Source organism: Caenorhabditis remanei, chromosome II (genome assembly GCF_010183535.1).
Source record: "Caenorhabditis remanei strain PX506 chromosome II, whole genome shotgun sequence".
In the NCBI taxonomy this organism is placed as follows: Eukaryota; Metazoa; Nematoda; class Chromadorea; order Rhabditida; family Rhabditidae; genus Caenorhabditis; species Caenorhabditis remanei.
This window is the reverse complement of record NC_071329.1, coordinates 11914055-11927764: the sequence shown is the minus strand read 5'-3', so window position 1 is coordinate 11927764 and position 13710 is coordinate 11914055. Positions and strand designations below refer to the sequence as shown.

The 13710-nt window shown below is 37.6% G+C and overlaps 3 protein-coding genes across 3 annotated transcripts; 1 reads left to right on the top strand and 2 right to left on the bottom strand.

Annotated features, from left to right (window-relative positions):
* Positions 1 to 632: 632 nt before the first annotated feature.
* On the top strand, positions 633 to 3314 carry GCK72_006254 (uncharacterized protein; the record flags this gene model as incomplete). The annotated part of the gene is made up of 9 exons (XM_003113744.2): positions 633 to 974; positions 1542 to 1704; positions 1796 to 1927; positions 1977 to 2383; positions 2430 to 2626; positions 2674 to 2805; positions 2853 to 2968; positions 3018 to 3169; positions 3216 to 3314. The coding sequence occupies 9 exons, from the start codon at positions 633 to 635 to the stop codon at positions 3312 to 3314; spliced, it is 1740 nt and encodes a 579-aa protein (XP_003113792.2).
* A 302-nt stretch (positions 3315 to 3616) lies between these two features.
* Positions 3617 to 5499, bottom strand: GCK72_006253 (uncharacterized protein; the record flags this gene model as incomplete). Its single annotated transcript, XM_053725542.1, has 8 exons — positions 3617 to 3841; positions 4127 to 4327; positions 4373 to 4540; positions 4619 to 4705; positions 4752 to 4859; positions 4906 to 5156; positions 5203 to 5414; positions 5465 to 5499. The coding sequence occupies 8 exons, from the start codon at positions 5497 to 5499 to the stop codon at positions 3617 to 3619; spliced, it is 1287 nt and encodes a 428-aa protein (XP_053589736.1).
* A 1134-nt stretch (positions 5500 to 6633) lies between these two features.
* On the bottom strand, positions 6634 to 8512 carry GCK72_006252 (uncharacterized protein; the record flags this gene model as incomplete). Its single annotated transcript, XM_003113399.2, has 7 exons — positions 6634 to 6815; positions 6864 to 7356; positions 7406 to 7787; positions 7890 to 8032; positions 8087 to 8161; positions 8281 to 8381; positions 8428 to 8512. The coding sequence occupies 7 exons, from the start codon at positions 8510 to 8512 to the stop codon at positions 6634 to 6636; spliced, it is 1461 nt and encodes a 486-aa protein (XP_003113447.2).
* Between the last annotated feature and the right edge of the window lie 5198 nt (positions 8513 to 13710).

The following is a 13710-nucleotide window of genomic DNA, read 5'->3' as shown; positions in this document are numbered from 1 at the left end:
TTTTCCAATCACGATTTCAATTAGTTCAAATCGTGTTTCCATTCCAGCGAATTTGAAAAAAAGAAATTGATTGAAAATAGTCAGAAACTGAATTTGGTACTTGCGAAAATTGTTATTTTTCTGGCTTTCATAACGCCTTTCATAGTGTTATCAATACTTCCAAGCATAGATTTTGATTGAATCGGACAGATTTAATTTACTATCTTTTCATGAAACCTTCATTCTTTTTTTTTCTAGAATTTAGTCTATTTAGTTTCCCCTGTACAAATAAACAGTTTTTGGATAGAAATTTCTTTGTTTGAATGCCATCTCGTCACCTTCTTTGTCTGTCCTGAACGTTTTTATGTTTGGGTAACTATCCATGTAAGCCATAATTGGAAACTATCTTATAATCTACCATTCAACCTTCAACAGCGGGTCGTTTATAGTACCTCTCCAGTTCTTTTGATATCCTCCTATCTTTATCCCGTTCTACGATCACATCGTCTTCTCTTCTTCTTCAATTAGCCCTTTCTTGCCTTTTCTTCTTATCAGTGGTAACCTTTTCTCTCCTTTTTCATCTCTACCATCTCTTTCTCTGCCCTCCCTATTCCCCTCATAAACTACCACATTCATTTCTATTCTCTTCGAACATGTCAGCGGACCTACTATATGAATATTCCTATCCACAAACTGATTATTTTAAAAGTTCTTTTGAAGACGTTTCGTCTCCAGAGTCTCTTGACGACACCGATTGGTCTTCATCGCAAGATCGACATTTCCAACCATCATTCGATATAGATTTTTGCATTTGGAAAGAAAACTCCTTGTCACCACAACTCGAACCAGAGCAACTTCCGCCAACTGTACAAACTCCGCCAATCCTCCCAAAATCTACACATGTAATGCCGTCGCCCACATCGAGCAGTCTTTGTTGCCACGTGTGCGCATCTCCGACTGCTAATACTCTGCACTTCGGTGGCCGATCTTGTAAGGTGAGCAGATTTCTGACCATCAAGATTCCCGAAGTCCGAACATTTGTTTTCACCACGTGGTTTCATAGCTGTAATTTAAGTTTTGTAGTCAATTATAGTATACTCCAGTTGAATGTATAGTTTGTCTTTGTTTCTGTTTCCAAATACTGGCCGCTAGTTCCGATGAAACATCACTATAGACCTGTGTCTGTCTTTCTTACCCGTAGTTTTACGCGTAGTTATCATCTCAGAAGATATTTTCATCTATATCGAATGATTGGACACGCTAGTGAACATTAGCTTTATTCAAATGTTGGCACAATTTTGATCAAGTTTTGTATGATAAAACTGCTAAAGAAGACGAATAAACAACAGAAAAGTTACTGATAGTGATTGTTGTGTGTTAGTGTGCTGCAAGTATGTTAAGAAAGATGCGAAAATGAAAAGTACATTCAACGTCACGAACTTAAGACCTCCGGAATATTGAGTTGATAACATGCAACTATTGTGCGGACATAATGTCAGAGGACTTCTTATAAAAACTCACAATTTTCTGTAGAAAGTTTATGTATTCATTTCTCTTTGTAGGCATGTGCCGCGTTCTTTCGCCGAAGTGTTGCAATGTCAATGACATACGAATGTATAGGATCAGGAGATGATTCAACTCCTTGTAAAATTCACTTTGAACTCCGAATGCTCTGCCGTCATTGTCGTTTTATAAAATGTTTAGAAGCTGGAATGCGCAGAGAACGTGAGTGATCATTGCCACAAGGCCACTTGTCACATGTTCCGGTCGACAAGATCGAGGTACAGAAAACAGTTGGTAATTTGTTGATTTGCAGTGGTGCAAGCGAAAAAAGAGGAAACGAGAGTGGCAAAACGGCGGTCCAAAGGATTGGTTGTGTCGAAGAATGAGAATGGAAACATCGAAAATACGTATGATGAATATGTGAATTCCTACACAAACGCGCTTGGTTAGTGTTCAACCATTCCGAACACAATGCTTTTAACGATCATTTGCAGATGGAAGCCCAAAGATGGAGCCCACGGACGTTATACCTGAATCGTATCTCTCCCCTGATATCTCATCATCATCCCAACCACTCGATATGACTACACGGATATCTTTATCACCTCCACCTCCACTTCCGTCCACTCCATCAGTCCTTCTAACACCGGCTACTGTAATGGTATCTTCGCATCGTGCAGTATCTCATTCTCCTCCATTTGATCCACAACAAGCGAGTACCAGTCATGCAGGAGTTATTCAGCATTCTAATGTTCAATATTACCGAATTGTGGACGATGACAACAAGTTGTTCGATTTGGTTGATCATTATGTGAGAACGGAAGCATCTTTGAATGACAGGAGAAAAATTATGTACACAGACACTCAGATTCGCGACGTTTTCGATACAACCTGTGAATGTGTGGGTCTTTTCATCAACTTTTTTATTCAATTCTCTTGAATTTCAGCCATACGAACGGCATCAACTGAAACCATTTAATTACAAAACATTTTGTGGATTCGTCAAACACGATTTCGTCATGATTCTGGATTATGTAAATCAGTTTCCTGAATTCCAAGCACTTGCGAAGAATGACAAAAATGTTGTGTATCGGATGGCTTGTGCTGTAGATTCAATGCTCGCTTCCGCTTATTACACGTATAGGTGAGAAGAGAATAGATAATCTTCTAACGATAGTTTGCATTCATCAGAGTTGGCATTGAAAACGAACATCTCATACTGTTCAATGGAGACTTTATCAAAATGAATCCAGTTCCGATCGGTGGAGATGAACCAGGTGCCGAGGCTAATTTTGAATCGACTCAAGAGCATGAAAAATATAAGTAAGAGTGGCTCATTGATGTCGAAATATAATAAAATTTATTCTTAGAACTCTGATGCCACTGAAACTGAAACAATATTTCGATCTGGCACTACCATTTGCTCGTTTGGAAGTTTCATTCGAAGAGTATACTCTACTGAAAGCTCTCATTATTTGGCAAATCAGTTAGTTTTTAAAATAAATTTTTAGCCAATTTGTAATTTTATATTCCAGGTAACTATCGATTACTTGACGATGGTCGTGCCATTTGTGCTCGTCAAAGAGATGCAATAGTTCAAGCACTTCATAGAGTTGTAGAAGAACGGGGCGATGAAGATCCCGCAATTCGAGTCGGGCAGCTACTCCTCAGTATGAGTTATATTACGGTTTGTTCGAATCGGTATCGTTTTTCATCTCAAATTTACCTTTCAGGAACAAGTTCAAGCAATGACTAGCTCATATCTCGTCATGACATTCTTCGACGTTGTTTCCTGTGACAGTATAATGTACGATCTGCTCTCATTTAAGTAAGAGAATATCATGAAACTTAGAAAATTGAATTTACTTTTTTTCAGAGATGATTAATGGATGTATCATTGTTGCTTTCTTCGATCTGTAGTTTCATTCGCATAGCTTTTAATAATTATATATTGCATGTTTTAATTGTACATACTTTACTCTACGTGTTTTTGTTTGTGATTACTCCGTTGTTTTATCAATGTCCTCTTCATTTGTCCTCGTCATTCTCATTTCAGGTCTTTCGTGTGATTAATTCCCAAAACTTATATCATTAACCCACAAATCGATCTGTGTTACAACTTGATAGTAAAGTTTTACTCCAAATTAGACATAACAGTCGAACTATTAGTGATCGTAAGATCATCAACAAAAACCGGAAGAACAAAATATTGCCAATGAGATTGGGGAACCAGGTACGGTTTACTCCAAAGGCGTTGAAGATCAGTGCACGGTGGACTCGAACCGAGTGAGAACCATTCAATAAGAATATTGTGGTTCGCAGTGGGAGAATCTGCTCTCGTGCATTGTTCCACTTCAATCTGAAATAGGTTTGTTAAAAAAAAGGTGGGAAAGATTAAAAAAACCGAAATTTCTTTTCCTGGAGGAATCAAAAACTTTGATGGATACAGTTTGTAGAATCCAGTTGTTGAGAGAAGAGCTCTGAAAATAAATTTCAGAAGTAATAAGAAAAAGAAAGAACCTCAAAGCAAGCCATTCATTATTCCGATTGTTCTTCACATTCAGCACATTTATTCCAAGTCGTGGTACATGGAATGGCTGAAATTCTTTTCAATTCATAATAAGTTTTCAACTGTAATTCTCACTCTCGGATGAATATAAACCATTTCACTGAATTCACTTTCGATTCGTGTCTCTCCAGTTTGAGAACTCAAAACTGTTGCTACGTGGCTTTGAGTCTCTCGACTGCTTCGTTGGAAGAATTCAATATCGATTTTCATTCGAGTCACAAGAACAGTTTGGATGATAATTAGAATATGATATCCGAAAATAAAGAAGTGTGATAGCTGAAATTACTACCAGATTCATTTCAAGAGCGCTCTATCTCAAACCATAAACTGCCAAATTGCTTCATTAAATCTACAGTATCCCGGCTCGTGATCTCTTTGCCATAAATCGAAAGTCGCCAAGAAACATTCGTAAACGAATAGAGGAACTGTGACTAATTTGAAAATTGACAACGCAAGTGCACCTGATTTATTGATGAATTTCACAGATTTCTGGAATTTTTTTTTCTTTAAAAAAAAAAATTTTCTTCTGAGTCGCTGTGTTCGGTCGGCAAATTTTCTCTAACTTACAACATGAATGTAAAGAGAAAAATCAAAAAGGAAGAAAACCAAAGGAAAAGAAAAGTAGAGAGACGGACCGATTCCAGCTTCGAATATCTGAAAACAAGATGAGATTTTTGAAGACAAGTTCAGATTGGCATACCTGATACAGAAAGTATCTTGGAGTAGTGTAGACTCCTTTCGGATGATTCATACAAACCTTTCGGAATGGAAAGTAGATTACCATTAGTGAAAGAACGAGAAATAATGACTGAAATTATGGATTCAAACTATAAAAATATCTCTGAAAATCGTACTTTTGCCAATAAAATAGTAGTAATTCGGCTCTCTTCCGGTATCACAATATTGTCAATTGGCCACATTTCCACAGTCTTCATATAGAAATACACGAGTAAAAGGGCAATTCCAGCTAGTCCAATATGTCCAAATATCAGGTATAATACTTGTTTTACCGTCCATAATTGGGTCAATTCTGCAGTATTCCTTTTTTCGGATGCACAAATTTGAGCCGGATTCGAAGAGATACAACAACAATGAGTTTCATTTCCTGGGAAATCGATCATCCAGATTACTTTTTTAAAATTCAAAATCACCTTCTCCAATACAAATCGAAGATGTTTCATGTTTCTTCAGAAGCTCCAAACAAGAAGATTTATTTATTTTGAATGGTTCTTCATCACAATCGAATCGTTCGACGTCTCCTTCAGAAGTTTTATGAAAATGAGAAAAACAAATACTCGAAAGACACCGATCTTTTCCAGATTGATTCAAAATGCATTGAGTTGAGAATTCTGAGGATAAGGTACTGAAATGGAGAGTGGTTGAATATAACCTTAAAACTCAGCTGCTTATTACACTATGCATAAAAAAGAAACGATAGTTTTCAGCATTTGGATATGGTATAATGGATGTTCAGTTTTCACGTGATTTCTGTTCAAATCGAAGATGATGTGGATAGTTTTTAAAGGATTTTTTTGATTTGTCACGTGAATAATATCAAGAATTACGAAAAAACAAAATTCTTTTTTTCAGTTGGGAACACACTGAAATTGGCACGGAGTTATTTAATCAAATGAAAACTTACTAGGGAAGGCCCTCGAGTCAAAGTGGAGTTATGGGACGTGACCTATATCATTTGAAAGCTGAGAAAACGCTGATTTGAAATATATATTCAGTTTTTGCCCTCGAGGCCTGGTATTCGAGAAAAACGAGGTCAAAGTTTGGACCCACTGACAAGTCATTACCTTTCCGACATGTGTAAAATATCGGCAGCGTGGTGTAGGCGGTAGTGAGGCAGTGCGGCATGGAGAAGGGTGTGGGTTTGGTCCCCGACCACGCCAAAGTTTTTTTGCATTTTTTGTAATGAACTTTTATGATTCTGTGACCAAGTCTGTCTCACTTTTTCAAGATTTGGATAATGTTTAATTGATTTTCATGTGAAAATATAAACTATTTGAAACAAAAAAGACGAGAAAAATTTTCCGAGTACTTCACCACTGTTCGACCATCAAATGATGGACAAATTTTTGAAAATTTATGAAAAACAAATTGTTTAAAAAGTACCCGCCTACACCACGCTGCCGATATTTTACACATGTCGGAAAGGTAATGACTTGTCAGTGGGTCCAAACTTTGACCTCGTTTTTCTCGAATACCAGGCCTCGAGGGCAAAAACTGAATATATATTTGAAATCAGCGTTTTCTCAGCTTTCAAATGATATAGGTCACGTCCCATAACTCCACTTTGACTCGAGGGCCTTCCCTAGTTAGAAAAATTAAAAATCACAAATTATGAAACAAAGATAAAAAGAAAAGTTTGAAGAGATATTAAAATTAATAGAATTGTTCTGAATATAATTAAGAAGAACCCATTTTGAAAAAAAAAAAGAAAATATGTAAGGCTGAAATGAAATAAAGCATTTGTTTAAAGAGAGAAGGAAATGTGGGGGAATGTACACGCAACGGAAAAGTCTTCTGAGGATAAATGAAATTAGAAAAAGAGAGAACTATATGGAGAGAACAAATTATGGGAGGACTTGAAACCGTGGACTCTTTCTTGCTGAGTAGCAGAGAGCTCCGAATGTGATTGAGACTGCGAAAATGATGATTCCGAGAAGAAGCCAAAGGACTGTATACGGTAGACAGACTGCTTTCATTGGGACTTCTTCCTTTCCAGATTGTTCTTGAGGAGAGGGTAGATCAGAGGCTGAAATTGATGAGTTGAAAGGAATGATCAATTCTTCCAATGTCTTACCGAAAGCACTGTCCAAGATTGTGATATCAGAAGAGACATCAACATCCATTGCATCTCTTCTCTTGATTTCTCTTTTTGTTGTTCTTGGTTCTTCAGAAGACGTCATATGTTGTGCTTCGGCACGTGGAGACGAAGCTTCGGTAATTTCAATTCCAGATCCCTCTTCGTCCTCGATAACACTTGTATTCTTTCTTGGAGATTTCAGTAATCGGAAGATTGAATCCGGAGTTGGGAAATCCGTTGGAAGGGTTACTGTAGTTGTTGGATCGAGAACTTGAGTGATTGTAGTTGTTGGCACTTCTGTTGTAGTCGTTGTCGTGGATGTAGTTGTGGTTGAAGACGTGGTGGTGGTTGACGGGGATGTAGTCGTTGAAGGAGTTGTTGAAGATTGAGAAGATGTTGGCATCTGTGTTGTAATGAGTTCATCTCTTGCCAATTCTCTATCAGTTGGTGATACTTCATCGATTGAAGTAGCAGATGCGTCACATTTGGGCTGAAAAATCTTTGATTTGTTATAAAATTACTGAGATTCGATTACATACCTGATGGCATGTTCCACTCAATGTAGCACAAACACTGATTTTGCAGCTGATTCTCACACTGTTCTGATCGGGAAAATTGAAAGCATTCGAGTTGACAAAAGCTTTCGTTCTATTTTCATTATAGATGAGATTCGGCATGATATAGATGTCCTCAGAACATCCATTCTCTCCAATCACTTTCTTACTGTACTCTTCTCCTCCGATGACGTCACAATTATAAACTTCCATTTGATATGTTTCTGAATCACATTCCCACACGTGATAAAGAACATCTCCCAGCTGAGCAAATTTTGCAATTGGACCGTTTGGGGACTCTTTATGGATTGTGTATGAGCACGTTGGTTGAGGAGATTCATCTTCTAATTGAGTCGGTGTTGGATCACTGAAATATTATTGGTTTCATTCGAATTTATTATGATTCGAATTGTCCTTGGGAGTCAACAGAATCGTTAAATATTTTACGGTTAGAATCATAAAATCATACCTAACAGAAATCTCAGCCCCAACTGATTTCTCGGCTTCTTTGTAGAAACAACGAAGTTTATAGGCTCTGTCGACTTTTGTTGTGAATAGTGGATGAAGTTGAACGACTACGGTAGCAGAGTATGCCATTCCTTTTGGATTCGCCTGAAATTTCATAATTTCAGATATCAGTACTCATTATCCCAATCCAAAACATACCTCTCGTTGTCTCATTACGTCACACTTGGAGAAATCGAATGTGGCATTGGCGGTATTTGAAAACGAGCAGCCTTCCTGCAAGAAAAAAACACTCAATTTGACACAAACGATGTTGGCGGAAAGGACATTTTGTAATTACGCGTTTTGGAGAGAAACCACGCTGGACAGGGAAAAAAACTATGGAAAATATGTACCTTTCTGTAGTGACCTTTGACGAATACATGGGCTGGCGGACTCTTTTCTGTATTCACTTTCAATGACATGAAACCACTTTGACATGATACTTCTGGTTCATCTGAAAATATGAAGATTCAGAAGATTCGAAAAGAAGACCGTAATACCTGATATATGGTTATCAAAATCTACAATCGATTGAGCATTATGGATAAGAGCTAGCATGAGCAATAGGTAATTCATTGATGTCATTCTGAAAATGGTGAAATGTTAATAGGAAAGTTAACATAGAAGTAGTAGTAGAAGAAGAAGAGATGTCTCGAAGAAAGTGCGTTGAAAACATGCAAATTGGCGACACAAACAATACAGAAAAGAGGCGGGAAGATGATGCTCCCGACAAGGTCAAAACCCCATTGAAACGAATAAGAAAGGAAGCGAGGCGTGTCGAAGACGACATATTCGGAAGAAGAAGAAGAGGATTCTGGGGCATTCACACATCATTTAATTGGTTCGTGTCTTGCCTCAAAAAGAGTCTTTACTTGTACATACCGTATAATTGACTCGAACTTTTCGAAAATAGAACACCCGTTCAGAAATCCCGAGAGAAGCGGCGTAGTACCCAGAAATGGTAGGTCAAGATGAGTGTTATGTGGGGGAAGGAGAAGGACATGAGAATTAGGTAACTGGAAGACTTTTCGAGAAGAATAAAAAGTTCGTAGGTGGGGGCAAGATTGCCGGTTAGAGTGGAAGAGAGCATCCATGGGAATGAGAATTGGAGCGTGAAAGAAGAGGTGAGAAAATGGAAACAATAGAGAGATGAATTAGAGGGTCCGTATACCGAAAGTGTATTGTTTTATATAAATAAGAGCCACTTTTTTGAAGGTTATACAGTATGATTGGAATGATGTCATTCGAAGTGTATGTTAGACTTGATTTCTATAGAGGTTGAGAATTTTTTGGTTTAGGGATAGAGAGGAATCAAGTCTGGAGTCTGGAGCCAATTGGAAAATCAAAAACCAACGCATCGAATTACATAGAACGGTCCGTTCAAAGTTCATCTGAAATCAAGAGTTTAAAAAATCAGCTATGCATTGGATAATTGAGCATTTCAGTCACACTCACTCGGAAACCCTAATGACAAACTATTGTTTTTTGATAACAAAACTCAAACTTCGAACCGCATGAATTCGTTTTTCCACGTAGAGGTTGGTAATCCAATGAATATAAAATTGTAAACGAAAACTCTGTTTTTTAACATCTATTAAAAGTACATAAAATGTGTCTGTTCATAATTAGAACGTCCTTGCTTTTTGAGTCGAGAAAGTGGAAAATGTGGGTCAGTATTTAATCACTTTGAATGAATCGAATGGAACAAATTCAAACATATCAGAATATGGTGATAATACCATTCTATTCTTCTTCTTAGTTTCCTTATTCTCCCGCCCTTTTCGAACACATTTACAATTTGTATAACGGAGAAAGAGATTACTGTAACAACGTGTCGTAATTCTCGGGCTGGGATCTTGATGATTACAATAAAATACCTTTTGTTATGGGACAGAACACTCCAAATATTTGAAGAACATCCGAAGAAGGGAAACGGACTTGAGGGAAAACAGGGGAAAATGACAAAATGATCATGACAAGGGGGCACATGAAGGTGAAACAGAGACACATACCTTGACATCAACAATTAGAATGTCACAATCGGGAAAAAAAGAAACGAAAAGGGAAGGAAGGTTGTCTAATTACGGTACACGGCTGGCAGCAGGCTCTCTTCTTCTTCAGGAGGCCACCACCCCGGGAAAAAAACACGACGTTTGAATTCCGAATCGCAATGATGGCGGCGATCGGACGGATGAAAAAAATCAGTGACCGAACACGGGTGGCAAGTAATTTTATGTAATTCTTGAGCGGGAGAACAGTCAGTTATAAAAATGGATGAGAGAGAGAAGAAGGTTTCGAAGTTTACGGGGTGTGCTGAGATTGGAGTCAAGGTTGTTAAGTTGACATTCATTTGGGTTTCTTTTTGGGTTTTGGAAAAATAAAAGGTAGGTCAGATTCATAAAGATAGGAACTGAGAAAATAAGTGAAGTTTTTTGTTTTGGAGTCTATACAGAGATTAAAGATTTCCATTAATTAGTTGTAACTTAAGATCCTGCTATAACTGTTTTCAAGGGAGTCAAGGAAGTCAAATCTCAAATTGAAGAAGGTCAGGCTCGAAAGTTCTAACTTAAAATAGTGACGATAGCCATATGTTTGAGCAAGAAAATATCAGTTATAATTCAGCTATTCATAAAAAACCTTGAAGTTCACATTGAAATTACCGTAACACACTACTCATTTTTTCCAGAAATTCAAGCAACGATAAGATAGAAATTCTTACTGAGGGACCAATCTGAGAACCAATTGGAACGTTTACCTATAAAATGTCAAAAGGAATAAATCGTTGCATGCCACCAGGTGCTCTCTCATCAGTCAATCGAATAGAAACATGCTTCATGACGACAGATATTCTGTCCCCCCGTACGGTCCTCCCTCTTTTCACCTGGTCTGTCCCCTTGAAATGCTCATTAGAATATGGTAGAAGAGGTCAAAAGGAAGGTGACCCCCTTGGTGAGCATAATAATGAATGTTGCGGAATGACGACCCCTCCCTGTGAAGGCTCTCTTTCTTTCTCTCTCGTATTGCCTTCTTTCAGGTACACCGCTACAAACCAAATGAGCACTTGTGAAGAGGACAGAAAGGTGTCATTTGGGAATGGAAATAAATGAAGGATATCGGATTAGGTGGGGTGTGAAGGAGGAAAAGAAGGTGTAATTTCGAATGCGTTGTGAGATTTGAAACTGAACAAGGAGCTGAGTGGAGAATACGGTTTCTCATGAAGATTGGAAACTTTGAACTTCTCATTCTTCTGAGAACTGTTCTTTTATACAAATGACCTTCAAATTCTAATTAAACTTCAGAGATGAAAAGGCTTAAATAGAGAAAGTTGATTACTTTCTCAGAACCTCATTTACATCAAACTTTGTTTTTTTGGGAAGAAGGTGTTACACGTTTCTAAGAATGTATTGTCAGTGAAGTTGAGAAGTTTAGAAAACTGACATTCACAATCACTTTTCAGTTCCTGGACAGTTACTTCACATTTAAAAAAATCAAGGTACAAAATATTCTTGAAAAAAGTTGGAAGCATCTCACGACACCGTGACGCACTTTCAGAGCCGGTAAACAGTGAAAACGAGAATACGGTACTTGCTTGACTTCATAATGAAAACGAGTCAAAGAACTTTTTCTAAACTCAGTATCTAGACTTGTTTTCAGAAGCTTCATCTGTTTGTCTTGTGAGAAAACAGTGAAATCCTGGATTGGAGTTAGAAGAATATAAGGGAAGTAACGTACCGTTTTTTGTTGAGTTGAGGAGGGAACAAAGAGAAAAGTAGAAGAAGAATTATATAATGACAGGAAACGGTTTCTCTTTTCTTCCTTTTACTCATCCGTTCAAACAAAACAACGGAAAGAGAAATCAGAAATGGTTTCGCTGACGGAATTCTCGAAACGAAATGATGGATATTCTATACTTGGTGCTTCCGAATAAGAGAGAGTGACCTAGTAACCAAGTACAGTTCAGTGCAGGTCAAACGTAAGGAAATGAATAAAAGAACGGACGAAGCGAAATGGAGAATCCGAACTGTTTTTTGAGCGATGAGTGCCACGCTTCTCTTTTTTCGACGTCTTCATCGTTCCGGAGAAGGAATTCTGTTTCTCTCCTTCTTTTTTGTTAAAAACTGGACAAATCCTCAGATTCAAAAGGAAAACGTGTGCGGAGGAGAAGACGGAGGAGCATTTGCTTACCCTACTTTTTGCAGAACATAATAAAATGTAAAAAGAAAAAAGAGAATATTCACTTGAAAACCGGATTTTTGTAGGTGGAAAACTCACGATTTTTATGAAGATTCTGGATCGAACGGTTCAAAAATTGTTATTATTAATAGTTTTTTCTCTGTAAGATGAATGAATCATTTCAATAAAAGAAAATTATTTTAAAGGATTCACAACACATTTTGACAAAGAAAAGTTTTGAGTTTGAGGAGCACAAAAACTGATTACTTCTCGTTTTTCAATGCTCGATGAGTAAATGAAAAATACTAATCAACAATCTGTTTCAGTAGATGAGAGTTGATTCTGGTACTTAGAATTTTTGTTTCGAGACATGATGCTGAATTTGGATTTGATTAGGCAGAGAAATATATGAACAACTCTTGTTGAACCACTATGGTCGATGTTTCAGTGTGTTTCTATTCGAGAAAATTATAAAAGTTAGACATTTGAAAACGCTAAGAATTAGTTAGATTCGTGATCAAAAAACTGCTGGCGGTGAAACCTACTTTCAGGAACAGAAGTCCCTTTAAGAGCGGATCGCATTAGATTAACCAAGTGGGAAACCCTGAGAACGGTATTCTAAGTTTTTTCGAATTACTAAAGCCACTTTTTCATAAATATAATTTCGGTGACACTAGAAAGGAGAAAATGTGTATAATAACTGCTACAAATGAGAATTCAAGAAATGAGACTGTTATACAAGAGTTAAAAAAAAGAGACGTTTACAGTGCAGCGTAATTGAGCTTTCATTTGTAGCAGTTCTTAAATCATCAGTTTTTATTTGTAGCAACTCTCATATCACTTGTTCTCATTTATACAGTTAATTTTTAAACTGATTCTCATTTGTAGCAGTTCTTATTTTGACAGTTCTCATTTGTAGTCCACCCTGAATATCCCATCCACATTCCGTAGAATCCGTTCGTTTCCGGAAACAAACACTTTGATTCTCTCCGCTCATCAAAGATGGAAATGTTCGAATTTAAAGAGAAAAGCACTTCACACAATTCCCTCTTCTTTATTTGCCCTTTTACACACAGTTTCACTGATAAATAACCTTGAGAAGTGTGAAATGAAATGGACAAACAAATTCATTGAAAAGGATATACGAGAGAAGAGACAGAGTTCAAATGTAGAAATAATTAAAAGGGAATTTCCCAAAGTATCAAATTTGTTTCTTTGATTTCTCCCTTAAAATTGATAGAAACATCTTTCGAGACGGGCACGGACAGTAGTGAGAATCAAGACCTGGACCACCACGACGACCCATTGGACCTGGTGGACCTGAAATCAATTACTTTGACAATCAAAGCACTAAAAAGTCCAACTGACCTGGTTCCCCTCTATTCCCATACGGCCCTTCATAACCCATCGGCCCAACCGGTCCTTGATATCCTGGCTTCCCTGGTGGCCCTTGAATTCCTTCTTCTCCAGGGATTCCAGGCGACCCTGGCTCTCCAACTTCTCCCATAACTCCTTTGATTCCAGTTATTCCAATTTCTCCAGGAAGACCAGGGAATCCTGGAAGACCTGGAATTCCAGGTTCTCCAGGTGGTCCATCTACTCCAATCGGC